The sequence below is a fragment of the Pristis pectinata genome, chromosome 38 (genome assembly GCF_009764475.1).
Source record: "Pristis pectinata isolate sPriPec2 chromosome 38, sPriPec2.1.pri, whole genome shotgun sequence".
NCBI lineage: Eukaryota > Metazoa > Chordata > Chondrichthyes > Rhinopristiformes > Pristidae > Pristis > Pristis pectinata.
The window spans coordinates 3,136,842-3,156,424 of record NC_067441.1 but is presented as its reverse complement, the minus strand read 5'-3'; the positions used below and the strand labels follow the sequence as shown (position 1 = coordinate 3,156,424).

The window sequence follows — 19,583 nt, the reverse complement described above, 5'->3', positions numbered from 1 at the left end:
GTCAGTGGGGAGGGGAAACAGCCCGTATGAAGCGACAGGGAGGGGTAGGTGAGGCAGCGGCCAGAGGTGGTTGGTGGACTGAGGGACGGGAGAGGAGGTGACGGGCAGGACGCAGAACCCGGTGCATTTCAGCCCATAAATTTCATCTTGAGAGAACAAGCAGTCCTGATCCCTTCCCTTGATTCCTGAACTCCAGAGTTTCTGACCACCCACTCTCACCACACACTTGGCCAGTGAGCGAGCCCGATCCAGAATCATCGGGATTTCCCAACATCCGGATACCGGATTATCGGAGGATCTACCTCCCATCTATCTAGTCACTGCTTTAACTTATCCCCCAAGAGTGAAATGGGACTTGTACCTCAGTGGCTTCCTCCCCGGTCTTGTTCAGGAAGTTCAGCGAGCTGGCCCGTTTCATCCTGTGGGTAGAAGGCCGGGTTATTGCGGGGGCCACACAAAGAGGTCGACGGCTCGGAAGCGCGGCCGCACATCCGGGGGACCTACCCGGGGTTCCTGGGCTCCTGGGGGGAGTCGCCCTGCAACTTCTTCACCAGCATCTCGCTGCTGCGTCGCAAGGCGTCTCGGATCTTCCCGAACGAGCCGCTTCTCCGGAGAGATCCGCTGCCGTCCTGGGGCGGGGGAGGGAGGGGGGGGGGGGGGGGGGGAAGCAGATGGTCAGAGCAATGCCCAAGGCACCCGTAGAGTCATACAGCACGGGAACAAGCCCTTCGGCCCTACTCCTCCACGCCTACCCTGATGCCCACCTAGGCCAATCCCATTTGCCTGCATTTTTAGCCCATGTCCCTCCAAACCTCCCCTATTCATGTAGCTGTCCGATTGCCTTTTAAGCTTCGTAATTCCCTACCACTTCCTCTGGCAGCTCTTTCCACACACCCACCACCCTCTGGGTGAAAGAGTTGCCCCTCAGGTCCCTTTTAAATCTTTCCCCTCTCACCTTAAGCCCTCTAGTTTTAGACTGCCCTACCCTAGGGAAAAGACAGTGACCATCCACCTTATCGATGCCCCTCAGGATTTTATAAACCTCCATAAGTGGATAGGGTAGTTAAGAAAGCTTGCGGGATGTTAGCTTTCATAGGTTATGGGATCAAGTTTAAGAGCCACGAGGTAATGATGCAGCTTTACAAAACTCTGGTGAGACCACACTTGCAGTACTGTGTCCAGTTCTGGTCGCCTCATTATAGGAAGGATGTGGAAGCGTTGAAAAGGGTGCAGAGGAGATTTACCAGGATGCTGCCTGGTTTAGAGAGGATGCATTATGAGGAGAGACTAAGGGAGCTGGGGCTTTACTCTTTGGAGAGGAGGAGGATGAGAGGAAACATGATAGAGGTGTTCAAAATATTAAGAGGAATAGGTAGAGTGGACAGCCAGCGCCTCTTTCCCAGGGCACCAATGCTCAATACAAGAGGGCATGGCTTTAAAGTAATGGGTGGGAGGTTCAAGGGAGATATCAGAGGGAGGTTTTTTCTACCCAGAGAGTGGTTGGGGCGTGGAATGCGCTGCCTGGGGCGGTGGTGGAGGCAGGTACATTGGTCAAATTCAAGAGATTGCTAGATAAGCATGTGGGAGGAAGGGGTTAGATAGTCTTAGGCGAGGTTTAAAGGTCAGCACAACATTGTGGGCCGAAGGCCCTGTACTGTGCTGTACTGTTCTATGTAAGGTCACCCCTCAGCCTCCTTTGCTCCGTCCAATCTCTCCTCATAACCACAGCCCCTCCATTCCCGGTAACATCCAGGTGAGTCTCTTCTGCATGCTCTCTATCGCTGCCTCATCATTCCTGTAAGTGTGGCAGCCAAAACTGTACACAGCACGGCGCTCCCTCCTCGCTGCCCCTCCCCCCGGCTCAGCACCCCCTCTTCGCTGCCCCTCCCCTCCCCCGGCGCAGTTACCCACCCCGTTCCACTCGGCTCCACCTCCCTCCTCGCTCTCGGAGCCGTTGATGATGTAATTAACGACCCCGGTGGCCCCGGTCAGGTGATCGCGCCCTGGCCGACACTCCAGGCCGCCGTCCTTCAGCAGCTCCACCACCCGGGTCGGGTGGGACGTCTCTGGCGCCTGCGGACGGGACAACACGGGAATGGGTCCCGTCACACCGCTCACACCCGCAGCAGGGGCAACATGCAGCGCAGTCGGGGCGGGGGAGAGAGCAGGGAGGGAGGGAGGAGATATTAAGGGTTGGTGAGGGGGTTGCAGAGACGGGGAGGGGTGTAGGGGCCGGAGGGGGTCACGGGCCAGAGGGGTCACAGAGACGGAGAGGGGTGCGGGGGCTCTGAAACACACAGATGTGAAACACGAGCAGCTGATAGTGCAGTGACCTGTTTGCGTGACTTGGTCGCACACTCCTCCAGAGTCTCGGCAGCCTCGAGTTTGCCCTGACGTCGGTAGAGGGCTCCCAGACTCCTCAGTGTGGTGTTCACAGTGGGGCTGTGACAGATGAAGAGCCATTTCACTTCACCAAAACCAGATACTTTTGTTCCTGCCTTTCAAACCATCAAAATTTACCATCCCGAATGTCTGGGGCTTAAAGTTAATAATCACAAGTGTGGCCTGGGACAAATAAAACAGCTTGAGCAAAGATTTATTCTGCCTGACCTTTCCACTCACAACCTCTGAACTTTCCCTTTACAGGCTGAACCTAAAATGTTGAGGGAACACTACAAGTCATGCTGTGTGTGTGACAGGACAGTGTAGAGGGAGCTTCACTGTGTGTCTGACCCCGGGAGTGTGTGATGGGACAGTGTAGAGGGAACTTCACTCTGTGTCTAACCCTGGGAGTGTGTGATGGGACGGTGTAGAGGGAGCTTCACGCTGTGTCTGACCTTGGAAGTGTGTGACGGGACGGTGTGGAGGGAGCTTCACTCTGTGTCTAACCCTGAGAGTGTGTGATGGGACGGTGTAGAGGGAGCTTCACTCTGTGTCTGACCCTGGGAGTGTGTGATGGGACAGTGTAGCGGGAGCTTCACTCTGTGTTTAAATCACTTGTCAGAATTGAAGTGAACAAAGTTTCCGTGAGTACGGCGTGCGACACTGGGAATCCCACCTGTCAACCTTACAAGCTTTGTACCAGTTTCCATACTCCCAACACAGGACACCGTCTCTCCGCTTGCTCTGAAACAGAAAGCACAATTAGATCCCGGCCTGTAACCCACTCCCAGGGACCTATGATTCTATACATAAACCTCCCTGAACCCCTGGATTAGATCCCAGCCTGTAACCCAATCCCGGGGATCTGTTTTTTATACATATAAACCCCCCAAGACCCTGGATTAGATCCTGGCCTGTAACCCACTCCCAGGGATCTGTAATTGTATATATAAACCCCCCCAAACCCCTAGATTACATCCCAGCCTGTAACCCACTCCGGGGATCTGTTATTCCATATATAACACCTGCCCCCCCCATTATAAATCCCTGGATTAGATCCCAGCCTGTAACTCACAGCAGTGGAAGCTTCAGCTGCCTTGGTCCCAAGTTCTGGACTGTGCCCCCTTAACCTGTTCACCCTTCTCCACATTAAAACCTCTGGCCATGATTGACCAACGGTCCTGATGTACCAGAGTTGGTGTCAGCCATGGTTGTGCCACTATTGAGGTGGGCTGGGTTTTGTTAAGAGCTCCAGGTAATGGGTTGTTGTTAGTGACACAGCCCCAGGCAGTGGGTCAGTGTTTGGACACACAGACACACCACAGTCGCTCACCTTGCTCTGTTCCTCACGTTCCTCAGCGTGCATCCAAATAGGCTTATTCTCTCCTGCAGGTGGTTAAAATCGTACCTTCAGTCTCAAGCAAAGGTTCTCGCATCACAACCTCTCCCCCTCCCTCCCTTATCTGTGCTGGCATGTGTTCTGTGCATGGGTATGTGCGGAGGGAGCTTCACCCTGTGTCTGACCCCGGGAGCGTGTGACGGGTCGGTGCGGAGGGAGCTTCACCCTGTGTCTGACCCCGGGAGCGTGTGACGGGTCGGTGCGGAGGGAGCTTCACTTACCACTAACTGAACCAAATTCTTTCTCATGTGCTCTGGTCAGTATTTCCTTGTACAAGGACTCTGCCTCTCTGTATTTCCCCTGTTTAAGATAACAGGATGCCTGAGAGAGAAGGAGAGAAAAACTAATGATCATTTGAGGGAGGTTTATAAAAGATGCAGGAATTGTTCCTACAGTTTCAGACCCTGCTGTTGCACAGGGGGTATCACCAATGGTTTTGAACCTGCTCTGGACAGCTCGTTCTAGAGCAGCTCATTCTAGAGTGGGATCCGCCAGCAAGCTCAGAGCCCACTGCCCTCCTCACCAAAGTACGCAGGCCTTCAGATTTCTGAACCGGTTTACCGTCTGGAGGAGGGCAGAGGTGGACGAGGTTTAGTGTGCGACGCAATGCACCTCATCGGAAGGCAGATGGTTATCTAAGTGAAGAGAGGCTGCAAATAAGTACGAAGGGACCTCGATGCTCCTGTGCACAAAACGTTAGCAGGCAGGTTCAGCAAGAGATTAGGAAAGCAAAATGGCATATTGGCCTTTGTTACAAGGAGGTTGGAGTTTAGAAATGGGGAAAATATTGTTACCATTGTACAGGCCGCTGCAGTAATAAGCACAGTTTTGGTCCCATTATCTAAGGAGGGGTGTTGGAAGCAATCCAGATAAAGATTCAGGAGGCCAATTCCTGGGACGAGAGGGTTGTCCTGTCACAAAGGACTAAACAAGTTGTTTGGAAGAATGAGGGGTGATCTTATTGAAAGATCAGAGATCCAGAGGGGGCAAGATGTATTGCTTTATTATTGTCACTTGTATCAAGGTACAGTGAAAAACTTGTCTTGCATACTGTTCGTACAGGTCAATTCATTACACAGTGCACTGAGGTAGTACGGGGTAAAAACAATAACAGAACACAGAATAAAGCGTCACAGTTACAGGGAAAGTGCAGTGCAGGCAGACAATAAGGTGCAAGGTCATAACGAGGTAGATTGTGAGGTCAAGAGTCCATTTTACCATAAGATGTCTCCACCAGTGGGAGCGTCTCAAACAAGAGGACATCGCAACAAGGTTAAACAAGGTTAAGGGTGGTCATTTAAAACAGGAATTTCTTCTCATAAGAGGAGAATCTTTGGAATTATCAGCCCTGGAGGTTGTGCAAGCTGGGTCACTGGAAGTATTTTAAAAAGATTTATTCTTGAAGGATTGGGGAATTATGGGGAACAGGCAAAGAAGAGCTGTAGCGCGAGGCAGAGCAGCAAAGACCACACTGAAGAGTGGGACAGGCTCAAGTGGCCTGCTCCTCCTCCTATTTTCTTGTGTTCTTGAGAAAGTGCACAGAGAGAAGCTGTTCCCAATTCTGGATGATTCAGATTTAAGATTTTGAGGAATAAGAGAGGATTTTTGTTTTTAATTCAAGAGAGTAGTCAGAATCTTACCAACATATTTATTTACAAATGCATCATCCTGTCCCGATGCATCACGGCTTGGTACGGTAACTGCTCTGCCCGGGACCACAAGAAACTGCAGAGAGTTGTGGGCACAGCTCAGCACATCACAGACACCAGCCTCCCCTCTGTGGACTCTGTCTACACTTCCCACTGCCTCGGGAAAGCAGCCAACGTCATCAAGGACCCCTCCCACCCCGGACATTCTCTCTTCTCCCCCCTCCCATCGGGTAGAAGATACAAAAGCTTAAGAGCACCAGGCTCGAGGACAGCTTCTATCCCACTGTTATCAGGCTCTTGAACAGACCTCAGACACTAAAAGATGGACTCTTGACCTCACAGTCTGCCTCGTCGTGGCCCTTGCACCTTATTGTCTGCCTGCACTGCCCTTTCTGCATATATTCTGCACTCTGTTTTCCCTTTTACTACCTCAACGTACTTATGTATGGTGTTTAGCTTTTCCCTAGACTGCAGATGCTGGGTTCTAGATGAAAAACACGATGATGCTGGAGGAACTCAGCAGGCCAGGCAGCATCCGCGGAGAAAAGCAGGCGGTCAACGTTTCGGGCCAGGACCCTTCTTCAGGACTGAAGATGGGAAAAGGGGAAGCCCAATGTATCGGAGGGAAAATCAGAGCAGTGACAGGTGGACAGAAGAGGGGAGGCGGGCTGGGCATAGGGTGGTGATAGGTAGATGCAGGTAAGAGATAGTGGTGGGCAGGTGGGGGGGTGGTGGGGGGAGGAGGGGAGAGCAGATCCACCGGGGGATGGGTCAAAGGTAAGGAGAGAGAGAGGGGTGGTAGAAGAGAGGGGCTAGGAAAGGGAAGAGAAGCATGGTGGGGGGGGGGGGTTGGAGGGAAGCGGGGTGGCGATTACTTAAAGTGGGAGAATTCAATGTTCCTGCCGTTAGGCTGCAAGGTTCCAAGATGGAAAATGAGGTGCTGTTCCTCCAGTTTGCGCCTGGACTTCTCCCGGCAGCGGAGGAGGCCGAGGACTGACGTTATCTGTGATGGTGTGGGAGGGGGATTTGAAGTGACCGGCAACGGGGAGACGCAGGTCGCGGTTACGGACGGAGCGCAAAGCTTTTCACGGTATCTCGGTGCCTGTGGCAGTAATAAACCAATTGCCAATCTGGATCCGACTGTATGGATAAAAATCGAAAGGGACCTTCAAAAAGGACCGTGAATCAGTGTTGCAGACAGAATGATTTGCAGGGATACGGGCAGAGTGGGGTAATGGGATGTTAGAGATTTTAGATATTAAGGGAATCGAGGGTTTTGTGCAGGAAAGTGGTCCCAAGGATATCGAACACAGGACAGGACAGCACAGGAGCAGGCCCTTCGGCCCACAACGTCTGTGCCGACCACAATGCCAAATAATACATCTCTTCTGCCTGCACATGATCCATATCCCTCCATATTCATGTGTCCGTCTAACAGCCTCTTAACTTCTACTATTGTATTTGCCTCCACTACTTGTTCCAGGCACCCACTGCTCTGTGTAAAGAAAAACCTCCCCCTATCACCTTAAGGCTACGTCCTCTAGTATTTGACATTTCTACCCGTGAGGACAAAAAGATTATGTCTGTCCAACCTATCTCTACCTCTCATAATTTTATAACCACCTATCAGGTCTCCCCTCAGCCTCTGCCGCTCCAGAGAAAACCACCCAAGTTTGTCCGACCTCTCCTTATAGCTCACGCCCTCTAATCCAGGCAGCATCCTGGTGAACCTCTTCTGCACCCTCTCCAAAGCCTCCCCATCCTTCCTGTAATGGGGTGACCAGAACTGCACAGGTAATTCTTCTCGCAATCCCTGCCACGCTGATCTCAGCTGCTGAAGGTACAAGATCGGTCATTATCTTGTTCAATGCCAGACTCTTACCTTCCCTCCCTCCACAGATGCTGCCTGACCTGCCGAGCATCTTCTGCTTCCATTCCATTTCAACTTTCTCGCGTAAAGCAAGCCCTCACCATTTAACCCTTTTAGTCCTGGAGGATCCGAGGATTGTCCCCTCCTGACTGAGGGGCGGTTCCAGGGTGGATATCCCTCACATACCCCCATCCCACCAACAGTAGCCCCAGATGCAGAGGGATAGGCACGGTGCCAGGCTCCTACCAGGTTGTTCTTAGTCCTGGCCACGTTGGGGTCATCAGGTCCCAGCTGGGATTCGTAGATCTCCAGGGCGTGCCGGTAATACCTCTCCACCTCCTCGTACTTGCCCTGGTTCTGGCACAGCAGGGCCAGGTTGTTCAGTTGCTTGGCCACATCCGGGTGGAACTTCCCCAAAACCTGGGCCCCGGATTTGCAGGAGGGGATAGAAAACAAAGGCAAAGATCAACTCCCGAGCCAGTCCGCTGCCCCTTCATTCTCCGTCCCACGGCTTGTGAACTCCTCCTCCCCCCACCCAATGTAATGGGATCTATGGGTCCCTTGGGCAAGCCGAGGTGTGGTAGCATAGCAGTTAAGTAACTGGATGGACAGCCTGAGTTCTGGACCGTTGATTCAGAGATACTGGTTCGAATCCCGCCGCAGGACCTGGGGAATTTAAAATTCAAGTAATTAAACAAATCTGGAAGCTTTAGTAACCACAAAACTACTAGGTTGTTGTGTATACCCCTCCGGTTTACTAATGCCTCCCCAGTGAGGCAAATCTGGCATCCTTGCCTGCTCTGGGTCCGTGTGACGCCAGACCCACCAATGTGGTCGATTTCGGGGGTAATTAGGGATATAAATGCTGGCACTCGCAGTAACGTCTACATCTCAAGAATGAATTAACACATTCGGGAGACCCACATTTCTGTGCTGTTATCGATACAATAAACACCAGCTGTACCTTAACACTGTGTACTAATTCTACATAATTAGAGCTTGTCTGCAGGGCCTTTGACAAGGTTTCACATGCCAGGTGGGTCCAGAAGGTGAGATCACATGGAATCCAGGGTGAGATGGCCAACTGGATATTAAATTAGCTCAGCGGAAGGAACAGGCGGCGGTAGGAGAGGGTTGTCATTCAGAATGGAGGCCTGTGACCAGCGGTGTGCCGCAGGGATCGGTGCTGGGTCCACCGCTGTTTGCTGTCTTTTTGGATGAGAATGTTAGGGTGGTAAGTTTGCAGATGACACCAAAATGGGTGGTGTAGTGGATAGTGGAGGAGGGTTATCTAAGTTTACAAGGAGATATGGACCAACTGGGGAAGTGGGCCACGGAACGGCAAATGGATTTAACTCGGACAAGTGTGAGGTGCTACACTTTGGTAAGTTAAACCAGGGCAGGTCATGCACCGTAGGGCTCTGGAAAAACGTTGAGACCTAGGAGTACAGGTACTTGTTCATTGAGAGGGTGGTGAAGAAGGCGTTTGGCACGCTGCCCTTCATCAGTCAGGGCACAGAGTACAGGGGTTGGGAGATCGTGTTACGACGACATCAGTGAGACCGCACTTGGAGTATTGGTCGCCCAGCTATAGGATGTCATTAAGCTGGTGAGGGGGCAGAGAAATTTCACGAGGATGTTACCAGGACCGGAGGGCTTGAGTTATAAGGAGAGGCTGGATAAGCTGGGATGTTTTTACTCTGGAGCGACGGAGGCTGAGGGATGACCTTGTACGACATCATGAGGGGCATAGACAAGATGAACAGTCACCGTCTTTTCCCCAGGGTCGGGCATGGATTTAAGGTGAGAGGCGGAAGATTTAAAAGGGATCCGAGGAGCAACTTCTCCCCCCCAAGCAGAGGGTGCTGGGTGTGTGGAACGAGCTGCCAGAGGAAGTGGTACAGTTAGAACATCTAAAAGACATTTCGACAGGTACACGGATAGGAAAGGTTTAGAGGGATACGGGCCAAACGCGGGCAAGTGGGTTGACGTGGACAAGTTGGGCCAAAGGGCCTGTTTACGTGCAGCGTGACTCCAGTTCCTTCACAAGTCTGCGGCTGGGCCCAGTCCAACTATAATTTATAAAAATACAGGCAGCCCCTGCGTTATGCAAGGGTTCAGCTCCTGAGGACCGTCCACAGGTCAGAAATGTCTGTTTTCTCTAACTATCTAGCTACCTATATCGTATTGCTCTATGTACACACGCTACAATCATTTCATCGAATGTTCACCCAAATACTACCCATAATAAAACTAGTGGAATAAGTACAGTCATTACTGAATCCCACAGAAGTTTATTATTAAGTACTAACATGAAAAATAGATGGCAGAATTTGCGTAAAGTCAGATTTCCTTAACTCGGGTCATCTGTAACCCAGGGAGCCATTGTACCGATGAGGCTGGTGGGTCCAGACCTTGTGTTATGATGGGGTTTGGGCTGCCCGGTGATTGGGCGACTGGGGATAGGCGGTAAATGCTGGCGGTGGAGCCACGTCCGTATCCCGTGAACAGGTAAATGGAAGAAAACAAAAGCTCGCCACGTGGGGTGTGGACGGAGGGAGCTGCCTGGCTCCGTCACAAGGGACGGGCATCACGTGTGACACCCGCGGGAGGCGATCAGCCGCCACCTTCACCCACCTTCTCCCTGATCTCCAGGGCTCTCTTGCAGAGCGGTTCGGCTTCTCGGTACTTCCCTCTCTTGCCACACAGGACGGCCAAGTTGTTGAGGGTAGCGGCCACCTGGGAGATGCAGATGGGGGCAAGTTAGAGAGAGAGAAAGAGTGCCTGGGAGAGAGGGGGGAGAGAGCGGAGGTCCAACACCCTTTACCCATTGGGCTTACTCACTGCTGGGTGGTCCTTGCCCAGGGTTTTCTCCCGAATGTTGAGTGCGTCGTTCAGGAGATGTGCCGCCTCCTTGTATTTGTTCTGGTCTCTGTACAGAAAGCAAGAGCCTGTTAACATCTTAGGCCATTCAGCCCATCAACACAATGGCTGATTGTCTACCTTGCCACCACTCACTGGCAGTAACCACCCCATACATTCCTCAACCCCCTCTGCATCCAAAAAAAACCTGAGTGTACCACCTAACCACGATTAGTTAGAGCCCACCATATCACAAAAAATCCTAAATGCTTCAAGCAGGCTAATCGTGTGTGTTTGCATTGGAGTGGATGTGTGTCATTCAGTTACTGAAATAAAACAATGAATTAACTGGTTGTTTTGAAGGATATGGGCCAAACACAGGTAAACGTGACTAGCTTGTATGGGCATCTTGGTCAACATGAACTAGTGGAGCCAAAGGGCTTGATTCCTTGCTGCATGACAATGACTTCTGACCACCAGGACCCCCCTCCATGGGATAACGGAGGCAGGAGTGACTCCACCTCTCCTCCCTACCATCTCCCTCTAAATCCTCATGACAGCCTCGGACCTCTCCACTCCCCAACACCTTCCACCACAACTTATGGCCAAGGCAAAGACCAACACAGCACGGAAACAGGCCCTTCGGCCCAACTGGTCCATGCCGACCAAGACGTCCACCTAAGCTGGTCCCATTTGCCTGAACTTGGCCCATATCCCTCTAAAACTTTCCTATCCGTGTCCCTGTCCAAGCAAATTTTTGAAAGTTGTTAACGTACCTGCCTCTGGCAGCTCGTTCCATATATGGACCACCCTCTGTGTGGAAAAAATTGCCCCTTAGGTTCCTATTAAATCTCTCCCATCACCCTAACTCCATGTCCTCTAGTTCTTGATTCCCCAACCCTGGGAAAAAGACTGAGTGCATTCACCCTCTCTACGCCCCTCATGGTTTTATACATCTCTCCAGGATCACCCCTCATTCTCCTACACTCCAGTGACTAAAAGTCCTAGCCTGTTCAACCTCTCTCCATAACTCAGTCCCTCAAGTCCCGGCAAAATCCTCGTAAATCTCCTCTGCACTCTTTCCAGCTTAATGGCATCTTTGCTATAGCAGGGTGACCAAAACTGAACAAGGCCTCACCAATGCCTTGTACAACTGCAACGTAACCTCCCAACTTCCGTACTCAATGTTCTGACTGATGAAGGCCAGCGTACCAAAAGCCTTCCTCACCAGCCGTTCCCCTGTCGAAAGACCCTTCATTTTAGCAATGTCCCATTGTTAAAGGGCAGGCAATGGTAGTATAGCAGTTAGTGTAACGCTATTACAGTGCCAGCGACCCAGGTTCAATTCCCGCCGCTGTCTGCACGTTCTCATGTGTCTGTGTGGGTTTCCCCCGGGTGCTCTGGTTTCCTCCCACATTCCAAAGACGTACGGGTTAGGAAGTTGTGGGCATGCTATGTTGGCGCCGGAAGCGTGGCGACACTTGCGGGCTGCCCCCAGAACACTCTACACAAAAGGTGCATTTCACTGTGTGTTTCGATGTACATGTGACTAATGAAGAAATCTTATCTTATCTTAAACCCCACCTTCTGTCCAGAGAGAATTCTCCACAGTTCTACGTGATCTCCCGGGTTCTTCCATAGATTTAGCCAGCATGGGAAGAGGCCCTTCAGCCCATTGAGTCTGTGCCAACCATCAACCCCCCATTTACACTGATCCCATTTTATTCTCCCCACATTCCCATCAACTCCCTCCCCCCCCCCCATGATTCCACCCCTAACCCAACCCACACACTAGGGGGACAATTTACAGCGGCCAATTAACCCACCGACCTCGCACGTGGTTGGGATTTGGGGGGGGGGCGTGGGTGGTGGTGGTGGGGGGGACCCACGTGGTCACGGGGAGAATGTGCAAACTCCACACAGACAGTGCCAGAGGTTGGGATCAAACCCGGGTCCCTGGGGCTGTGAGGCAGCGGCACTACCCGCCGGGTCACTGCAGGAGGGAGGGGTCCCACCTGTACACCAGCGCCAGAATGTTAAGCATGGTGGCCACGTCGGGGTGGTCGTGCCCCGAGGTTTTCTCCAGGTCCTCCAGCGCCTGTTTGCACAGCGGCACGGCCACCTCGTAGCGCCCCTGCGAGGCGTACTGGATCACCAGGTTATGCAGCGTCCGCAGCCGGGCCGGGATCTCGTAGCCGCCATGCTGAGCGGCATCGCCCACCGTGTGAGGCTGGTGTCCTGTCCGGGAGGGATAGCGACGGGGGGTGGTGTAGGGAGATAGAGAGAGAGAGAGAGACAGAGATTACGGCATCCATCACTTCATCCAACATTAATTACAGTGATATCATTCTCCCGATTTAATTATCTCCCAGTCTCGACTCCCAAATCCTTCATCCCAATGAACATCCCTCCCTCTCCCTTCTGAAATCCCTCACCCACCTCCAGCTTTCTCAGTTTATTTGGGGACAGAGATCTCGATTTCTCCTCCCTTATCACAGGACCCCGCCGCCCTCCCCCCCCACAGGAGCTCCCCAGCCTCACCCACCCACAGGTGAGCTCTCCGCCCCCCCCCCCCCCCCCCCCCCAACACATACACCCTGGCCCAGAGTCGATACACCCGTTCCAGACCCCACTCCCATCGAGGAAAGGGTTTCTCCCGACTGACCCCATCAGCTCCCCTCAACCACTTCCAGCTCCCCGGTCACTTCCCCCCCGACCTTCCACATTACCCCCAACCTTCCACATCACCCTCGTGGGGACTCGCACCTTGAGAATGTTCTTCATCGTTCGGGAAAAGATCGTCGAGAGTTTCCTTCCCCGAGTCCCCACTCTTCTCTTCCTGTGGGCGGACGGAATAAGTTGAGGATTCAACTCACAAAGCTCCCTCTATACCGTCCCATCACACACTCCCGGGGTCAGACACAGGGTGAAGCTCCCTCTGCACCGTCCCGTCACACACTCCCGGGGTCAGACACAGGGTGAAGCTCCCTCTACACTGTCTGATCACACACTCCCGGGGTCAGACACAGAGTGAATCTCCCTCCATAATGTCCTGGCATGTTCACGACAAACCTCACCAATTTTAACAGATGCACCATAGAAAGCAACCTATCTGGATGCATCATGGCTTGGTACGGCACAGGTCAGACTCAGCAAATATTCCAAGTACAGCACAAACATACAAATTATATCCGTGCTGTAACTGTCCTCCAACCTGAATGTAATCTCAACTCTAACCCCCTCCAGTAACCAACGTAATCAAAGACCCCACCCACCCAGGTCATTCTCTCTTCTCCCCCCTCCCATCGAGCAGAAGATACAAAAGCCTGAAAGCACGTACCACCAGGTTCAAGGACAGCTTCTATCCCACTGTTATAAGACTATTGAATGAGAAGATGGACTCTTGACCTCACAATCTACCTCGTCGTGGCCCTTGCACCTTATTGTCTGCCTGCACTGCACTCTCTGTAACTGGAACACTTTATTCTGCATTCTGTTATTGTTTTCCCTTGTACTACCTCGATGTACTGATGGGATGAAATGATCGGTTTTCAAGACCAGTTTTTCACTGTACCTCGGTACAAGTGACAATAATAAACCAATACCAATGTGTGTGTTTCTACTGGGCACTTTAACCTTGTGTATACTACATAGTATTTATGTAAACTGGTAAATTAGTTTATTATTGTCACATGTACCGAGGTACAGTGAAAAACTTTGTTTTGCATGCCATCCATACAGATCATTTCATCCCATCAGTACATCGAGGTAGTACAAGGGAAAAGCAATAACAGAATGCAGAATAAAGTGTTCCAGTTACAGAGAAAGTGCAGTGCAGGCAGACAATAAGGTGCAAGGGCCACGACGAGGTAGATTGTGAGTCCATCTTCTCATACAAGAGGTCCGTCCAATAGTCTTATAACAGCGATATAGAAGCTGTCCTTGAGCCTGGTGGTACGTGCTTTCAGGCTTTTGTGTCTTCTGCCCGATGGGAGGGGGCAGAAGAGAGAATGTCCGGGGTGGGTGGGGGTCTCTGATTATGTCGGCTGCTTTATCGAGGCAGCGGGAAGTGTAGACGGAGTCCACGGAGGGAAGGCTGGTTTCCGTGACTGTCAGTGGTGACCTCCAGGATGTCGATGGTGGGGATTTGATGATGTCAACGTTATTGAATGTCAGGACTGGGTGCTTAGACTTTCTGTTGTGGAGATGGGCATTGGCTGACACTCTGTGGCATTGACGTTACCTGACGCTTATCAGTTTGATCTGATTGCTTGGTGTTATACAAGTTCCAGTCTCCGCTCTGTCACCACAGCCCCGACCATCATCTCTCTCTACCCGTTGTTATAAGACTATTGAATGATAAGATGGACTCTTGACCTCACAATCTACCTCGTCGTGGCCCTTGCACCTTATTGTCTGCCTGCACTGCACTTTCTCTATAACGAACACTTTATTCTGCATTCTGTTATTGTTTTCCCTTGTACTACCTTGATGTACTGTCGTGGTGAATATGAACAGAATGCAAGACAAGTTTTGCAACTGTACCTTGGTACATGTGACGATAATAAACCAATTTATTCCCCTTTCCGGGTTAGATACAAGGTAAAGTCTTCTCTAAACCATCTCACGCTCCAGATGTGGACTTGTCAATCAGTGTACCACTGCTCTGTGTATAATGGCCTCTCCGAGACAGGCAACCCCCTTTGCAAGCAGAGCGAGAGCGAGAGATGCAGCAGCAGGCTGCACTGTTGCAAGCACATCCCTCGGTGCATGTGGGAAATGCGAGGTGGGGGGGAGCTGCACAGCAAGAGTTCAATCCCACTCTCCCGCATCAGCTGCCCCATTCCCAGCCAAGGACGCTGATATTGACTTCAGGAAAGGGGGCGGCGTACATGCACCTGTCTACATCAATGGTGCTGAGGTCGAGAGGGTTGAGAACTTCAAGTTCCTGGGAGTGAACATCACCAACAGCCTGTCCTGGTCAAATCACATAGATGCCACGGCCAAGAGAACTCACCAGCCCCTTTATTTCCTCAGGATGCTAAAGAAAAACACAGCCCAGCACATCACGGAAACCAGCCTCCCCTCCTTGGACTGTCTTTACCTCTCGCTGCCTTGGTGAAGCAGCCAGCATAATCAAAGACCCCACCCACCCAGGACATTCTCTCTTCTCTCCTCTTCGATCGGGTAGAAGATACAGGAGCCTGAGGGCACGTACCACCAGACTTAAGGACAGCTTCTACCCCACTGTGATAAGACTATTGAACGGTTCCCTTATACAATGAGATGGACTCTGACCTCACAATCTACCTTGTTGTGACCTTGCACCTTATTGCCCTGCACTTTCTCTGTAGCTGTGACACTTTACTCTCTACTGTTATTGTTTTTACCTGTACTACATCAATGCGCTCTGTACTAACCCGATGTAACTGCACTGTGTAATGAATTGACCTGTACGATCGGTATGCAAGACAAGTTTTTCACTGTACCTCGGTACAGGTGACAATAATAAACCAATACTAATACCCTTCCCCAGGGTCACTCACAGAGGGGGAGACGTCCTCGTCGAACTTCTTGATCTGGTTCATGAACTCGAGGTGCTTCTTCTCCTCGTCGAGCTGCGCGACTGCCTGCTCGCTGCGCTGCAGCTTCTGCTGTGTCCCCGCCAGCTCGTCCCGCAGCCACTGGTTCTCCTGGCACAGGCGGCGGACCTGCGCCCGCAGCTTCTGCTTCTCCGACTCCACCGCGTTCAGGTGATTGGACAGGGCAATGATCACCTGTGGGGGGGGTGGTTGGGAGGGTAGGTGAGAGGGCAGGACAGCGGAGGGGAGGGAGATGAGAGATTGGATCGAGGGAGGGGGGGTGGCGGAGAGTGAGAACGGGAGAGTGACAGAGGGGGAGTGGGGCGAGTCGGGGTAGGAGAGAGATGCGTGTGTGTGTGGGGGGGGGGGCAGGTGAAGGGGATACCTCAGCTCTCTGTCCCCTCCCTCCCTCCATTCTTGACCCCCCCCTCAACCCCCTCCCCAACCTCTTGGGATCGGACCACTTCTGCCCCCCAACCCACCCCCTCCCAAAACCAACTGCCACTTAGAGCATCGAACTGGGAAGGATCTCCCCAAACAGTCCTGCTCTTCCACCCCCCCCCCACTTCCCCCCCACCCCCCCCGGGTTCTTTCACCCATCACCTTTGCTCCCCCTCCCTCTGGTCTCCCCCCCCCCCACCTCCTGCACCACCCACCCCGGAAACAGTTCCCTGTCATTTACTCCGTCAGAAGCCCCGGTGGGTTCCAACGCCCCGATTAAATCTCCTCTTAACCTGCCCCGCTCCCCGTGGGACATCCCGACTCCCCCGGTCTCCCCTGCAGCCTCACCTGGGCTTCACCCAGCCCTAGCTCGATGCTCTCCAGGGACTTCTGCAGCAGGCAGGACTTCTCCTGCACCACGCTGGGCTCCTGGCCCTTCTGCAGGGACTTCATGGCGTCCAGCAGGGTGTTGAGGATGGAGTTGTGCTCGTTCTTCAAGGTCTCCAGCCCCTGGATCACCGCCTTGGTGTTCATCACAATCTCATCCTGGGTCAGTCTCTCCAACCTCTCGTCTCTGGGGTAGACCATGGTGGACATGGTCCAGCCTGACAGGCAAACAAAGGGTTAACAATCTGTGCAGCAGCCGGTGTTCCTCCGCCTTGCCGAGGTCCATTCACGCTGGGATGTTAAGGGTTAATATTACATGGAGCATAGTCTTTTGTTCCCCCAGGGTAGGAGAGTCTAGGACTAGAGGGCACAGGTTTAAGGTGAGAGATTTCACGTTGTGCAGAATGATTCCAGGAATGAGAGGGTTAACGTACGAGGAAGGTTTGACGGCTCTTGGGCTGTACTCCTTGGAGTTCAGAAGAATGAAAGGGGGCCTCGTAGAAACATTTCAAATGTTAAAAGGCCTGGACAGAGTAGATGTGGCAAAGTTGTTTCCCATGGTAGGGGAGTCTAGTACAAGAGGGCATGAATTCAGGATTGAAGGGCGCCCATTCAGGACAGAGATGTGGAGAAATTTCTTTAGCCAGAGGATGGTGAATCTGTGGAATTTGTTGCCACGGGCGGCTGTGGAGGCCAAGTCACTGGGTGTATTTAAGGCAGAGATTGATAGGTATCTGAGTAGCCAGGGCATCAAAGGTTATGGTGAGAAGGTGGGGGAGTGGGGCTAAATGGGAGAATATATCAGCTCGTGATAGAATGGCAGAGCAGACACGATGGGCCGAATGGCTGACCTGCTCCTTTCTCTTATGGACCCATCTAGCTGAGTGACACCAGGGGCGGCAAGGAGGGAGCGCTGTGCTCTGTACAGTCGCCACACTACAGGAAGGACGTGGTAGCAAGAGAGAGAGTGCAGGGGAGATTCACCAGGACGTTGCCTGGAACAGAGGGCTGGACTCACAGAGCAAAACAGCACGGGATACAGGCCCTTCAGCCCAACGAGCCCGTGCCAACCACGTTGTCCATTTAGCTGGTCCCAATTTCCTGTGTGGGGGCAATCGGATAGACTGGGTTTATTCTCACTGGAATGCGAGAGGCTGAGGGGTGACCTTAGGGAGGTTTATAGGAGGACACGGTAGGCACGGTAGTGTAGCGGTTAGCGTAACACTTTACAGCGCCAGCGACCCGGGTTCAATTCCGGCCGCTGTAAGGAGTCTGTACATTCTCCCCGTGTGTCTGCATGGGTTTCCTCCGGGTGCTCCGGTTTCCTCCCACATTCCAAAAGACGTACGGGTTAGGAAGTTGTGGGCACGCTGTGTTGGCGCCAGAACTGTGGCGACACTTGCGGGCTGCCCCCAGAACATTCTACGCAAAAGATGCATTTCACTGTGTTTTGACGTACATGTGACTAATAAAGAAATCTTAATCATCTTCGATAGGATAAGTAGTCTTCCCCATGCCCCCAGGGCAGGTCAGTCTAGAACTAGAGGGCACAGGATTAAGGCGAGAGAGGAGAAATTTTGAGGATGTACAGATTCTTGTCCTATGCTGACCCAGATTCACCTTTGTTGGACTCCAGACGTGGATTAGATTAGTTTACTGTCATATACACCAGGGTGCAATGGAATCCCTCACTTGCGTGAAGCTCACAGAGGAAACAGCGTACATGCCAGTGATAAATACAACACAGCAACCAGCAGAATGGTGCCAAGTAAAGTAGCGCACACTGAGGTAGTGCAAAACGAAATGCTGAAGTGACAATAACAGAAGGGGTAGGATTAATGGTTCAAGAACCTGGCAGCATTACCAGGAAGGGAATGTGAGAGAGTCACACAACTCGGAAACAGGCCCTTCGGCCCTACTGCTCCGTGCCGACCAAGATTCCCATCTAAGCTCGTCCCATTTGCCCGCGTTTGGCCCATATCCCTCGAAACCTTTCCTACCCACAGACCTGTCCAAGTGTTGTTAATATACCTGCCTCAACCACTTCCTCTGGCAGCTCGTTCCACATACTCACCACCCTCTGGGTGAAAAAGTTGCCCCCTGCATGTGGTGACTGGTTCAAAGTCTGATAGCAGTGGGGGAAGAAGCGGTTCCCGAGTCCGGACACTGGGGCTTTCCTGTATCTTCTCCCAGAAGGTAGAAGAGAGAAGAGGGGATGTTCAGGGTGGCCTTCAACCATTTGGTTCTTGAGCCAACCTGCAGAACCCCAGTCACCACAGTTTAGCAACACTATGACCACTTTGCACTAAAATGGACTTTGATTTTATTTGTTCTAATTGTGTTCTTTCTTGTAAAATTTGTGGATAATTTATACTTAATTGATGTTTTTCTTGTGAATGCTGCTTATCTGATGCTCTGTGCCTGTGATGCTGCTGCAGGTAAGTTTTTCATTGCACCTGTGCACACACAGACTTGTGCATCTGACAATAAACTCGACTTTGACCTAAGAAGGTAGATAGGGTCACACAAGAGACGGCAGACACTGGAATCTGGAGCAACAATATCTACTGGAGGAACTCAGCAGGTCGAGCAGCATCTGTGGGAGGAAGGTAACGGTGGACAATTGAAGGTAGATGTGGTCTCAGTTTAATGTCTTACTAAAAAGATTTCCTTGTAAATGGAGACACAGGTAGACAGGGTGGTGAAACATGTTACTGGGACTGGAGAGCTTGAGTTATAAGGAGAGGCTGGGACTGTTTTCCCTGGAGTGTAGGATGCTGAGGGATGACCTGATATAGGTTTATAAAATCATTTGGGGCGTAGATAAAGTGAATGGTCAGTCTTTTCCCCAGGGTAGGGGAGTCTAAAACTAGAGGGCACAGGTTTAGGGTGAGAGGGGAAAGATTTAACGGGGACCTGAGGGTGGAGGGTATATGGAACGAGCTGCCAGAAATGGGTACAATTACAGTGTTTAAAAGGTTACATGGATAGGAAAGGATTAGAGGGATGTG

At 51.9% G+C, this 19,583-nt stretch overlaps 1 protein-coding gene across 2 annotated transcripts in view; it reads right to left on the bottom strand.

Annotated features, from left to right (window-relative positions):
* The window catches only part of LOC127587020 (kinesin light chain 2-like), a 35,281-nt gene that overhangs the window by 14,389 nt on the left and 1,309 nt on the right, over window positions 1–19,583 (bottom strand). For both annotated transcript variants that reach the window (XR_007958737.1, XM_052045135.1), the window contains exons 2-15: window positions 16,534–16,790; window positions 15,709–15,939; window positions 12,929–13,001; window positions 12,178–12,400; window positions 10,145–10,232; window positions 9,938–10,039; window positions 7,547–7,720; window positions 4,003–4,102; window positions 3,716–3,768; window positions 3,059–3,126; window positions 2,334–2,442; window positions 1,912–2,073; window positions 505–629; window positions 362–419 (exon numbers count right to left, since the gene is read on the bottom strand). Coding sequence is in view for 1 of the 2 variants with exons in the window: in XM_052045135.1 (XP_051901095.1) it covers window positions 362–419; window positions 505–629; window positions 1,912–2,073; window positions 2,334–2,442; window positions 3,059–3,126; window positions 3,716–3,768; window positions 4,003–4,102; window positions 7,547–7,720; window positions 9,938–10,039; window positions 10,145–10,232; window positions 12,178–12,400; window positions 12,929–13,001; window positions 15,709–15,939; window positions 16,534–16,782 (1,815 nt within the window). In the remaining variant the exon portion in view is untranslated. The remainder of the gene's footprint in view (window positions 1–361; window positions 420–504; window positions 630–1,911; window positions 2,074–2,333; window positions 2,443–3,058; window positions 3,127–3,715; window positions 3,769–4,002; window positions 4,103–7,546; window positions 7,721–9,937; window positions 10,040–10,144; window positions 10,233–12,177; window positions 12,401–12,928; window positions 13,002–15,708; window positions 15,940–16,533; window positions 16,791–19,583) is intronic.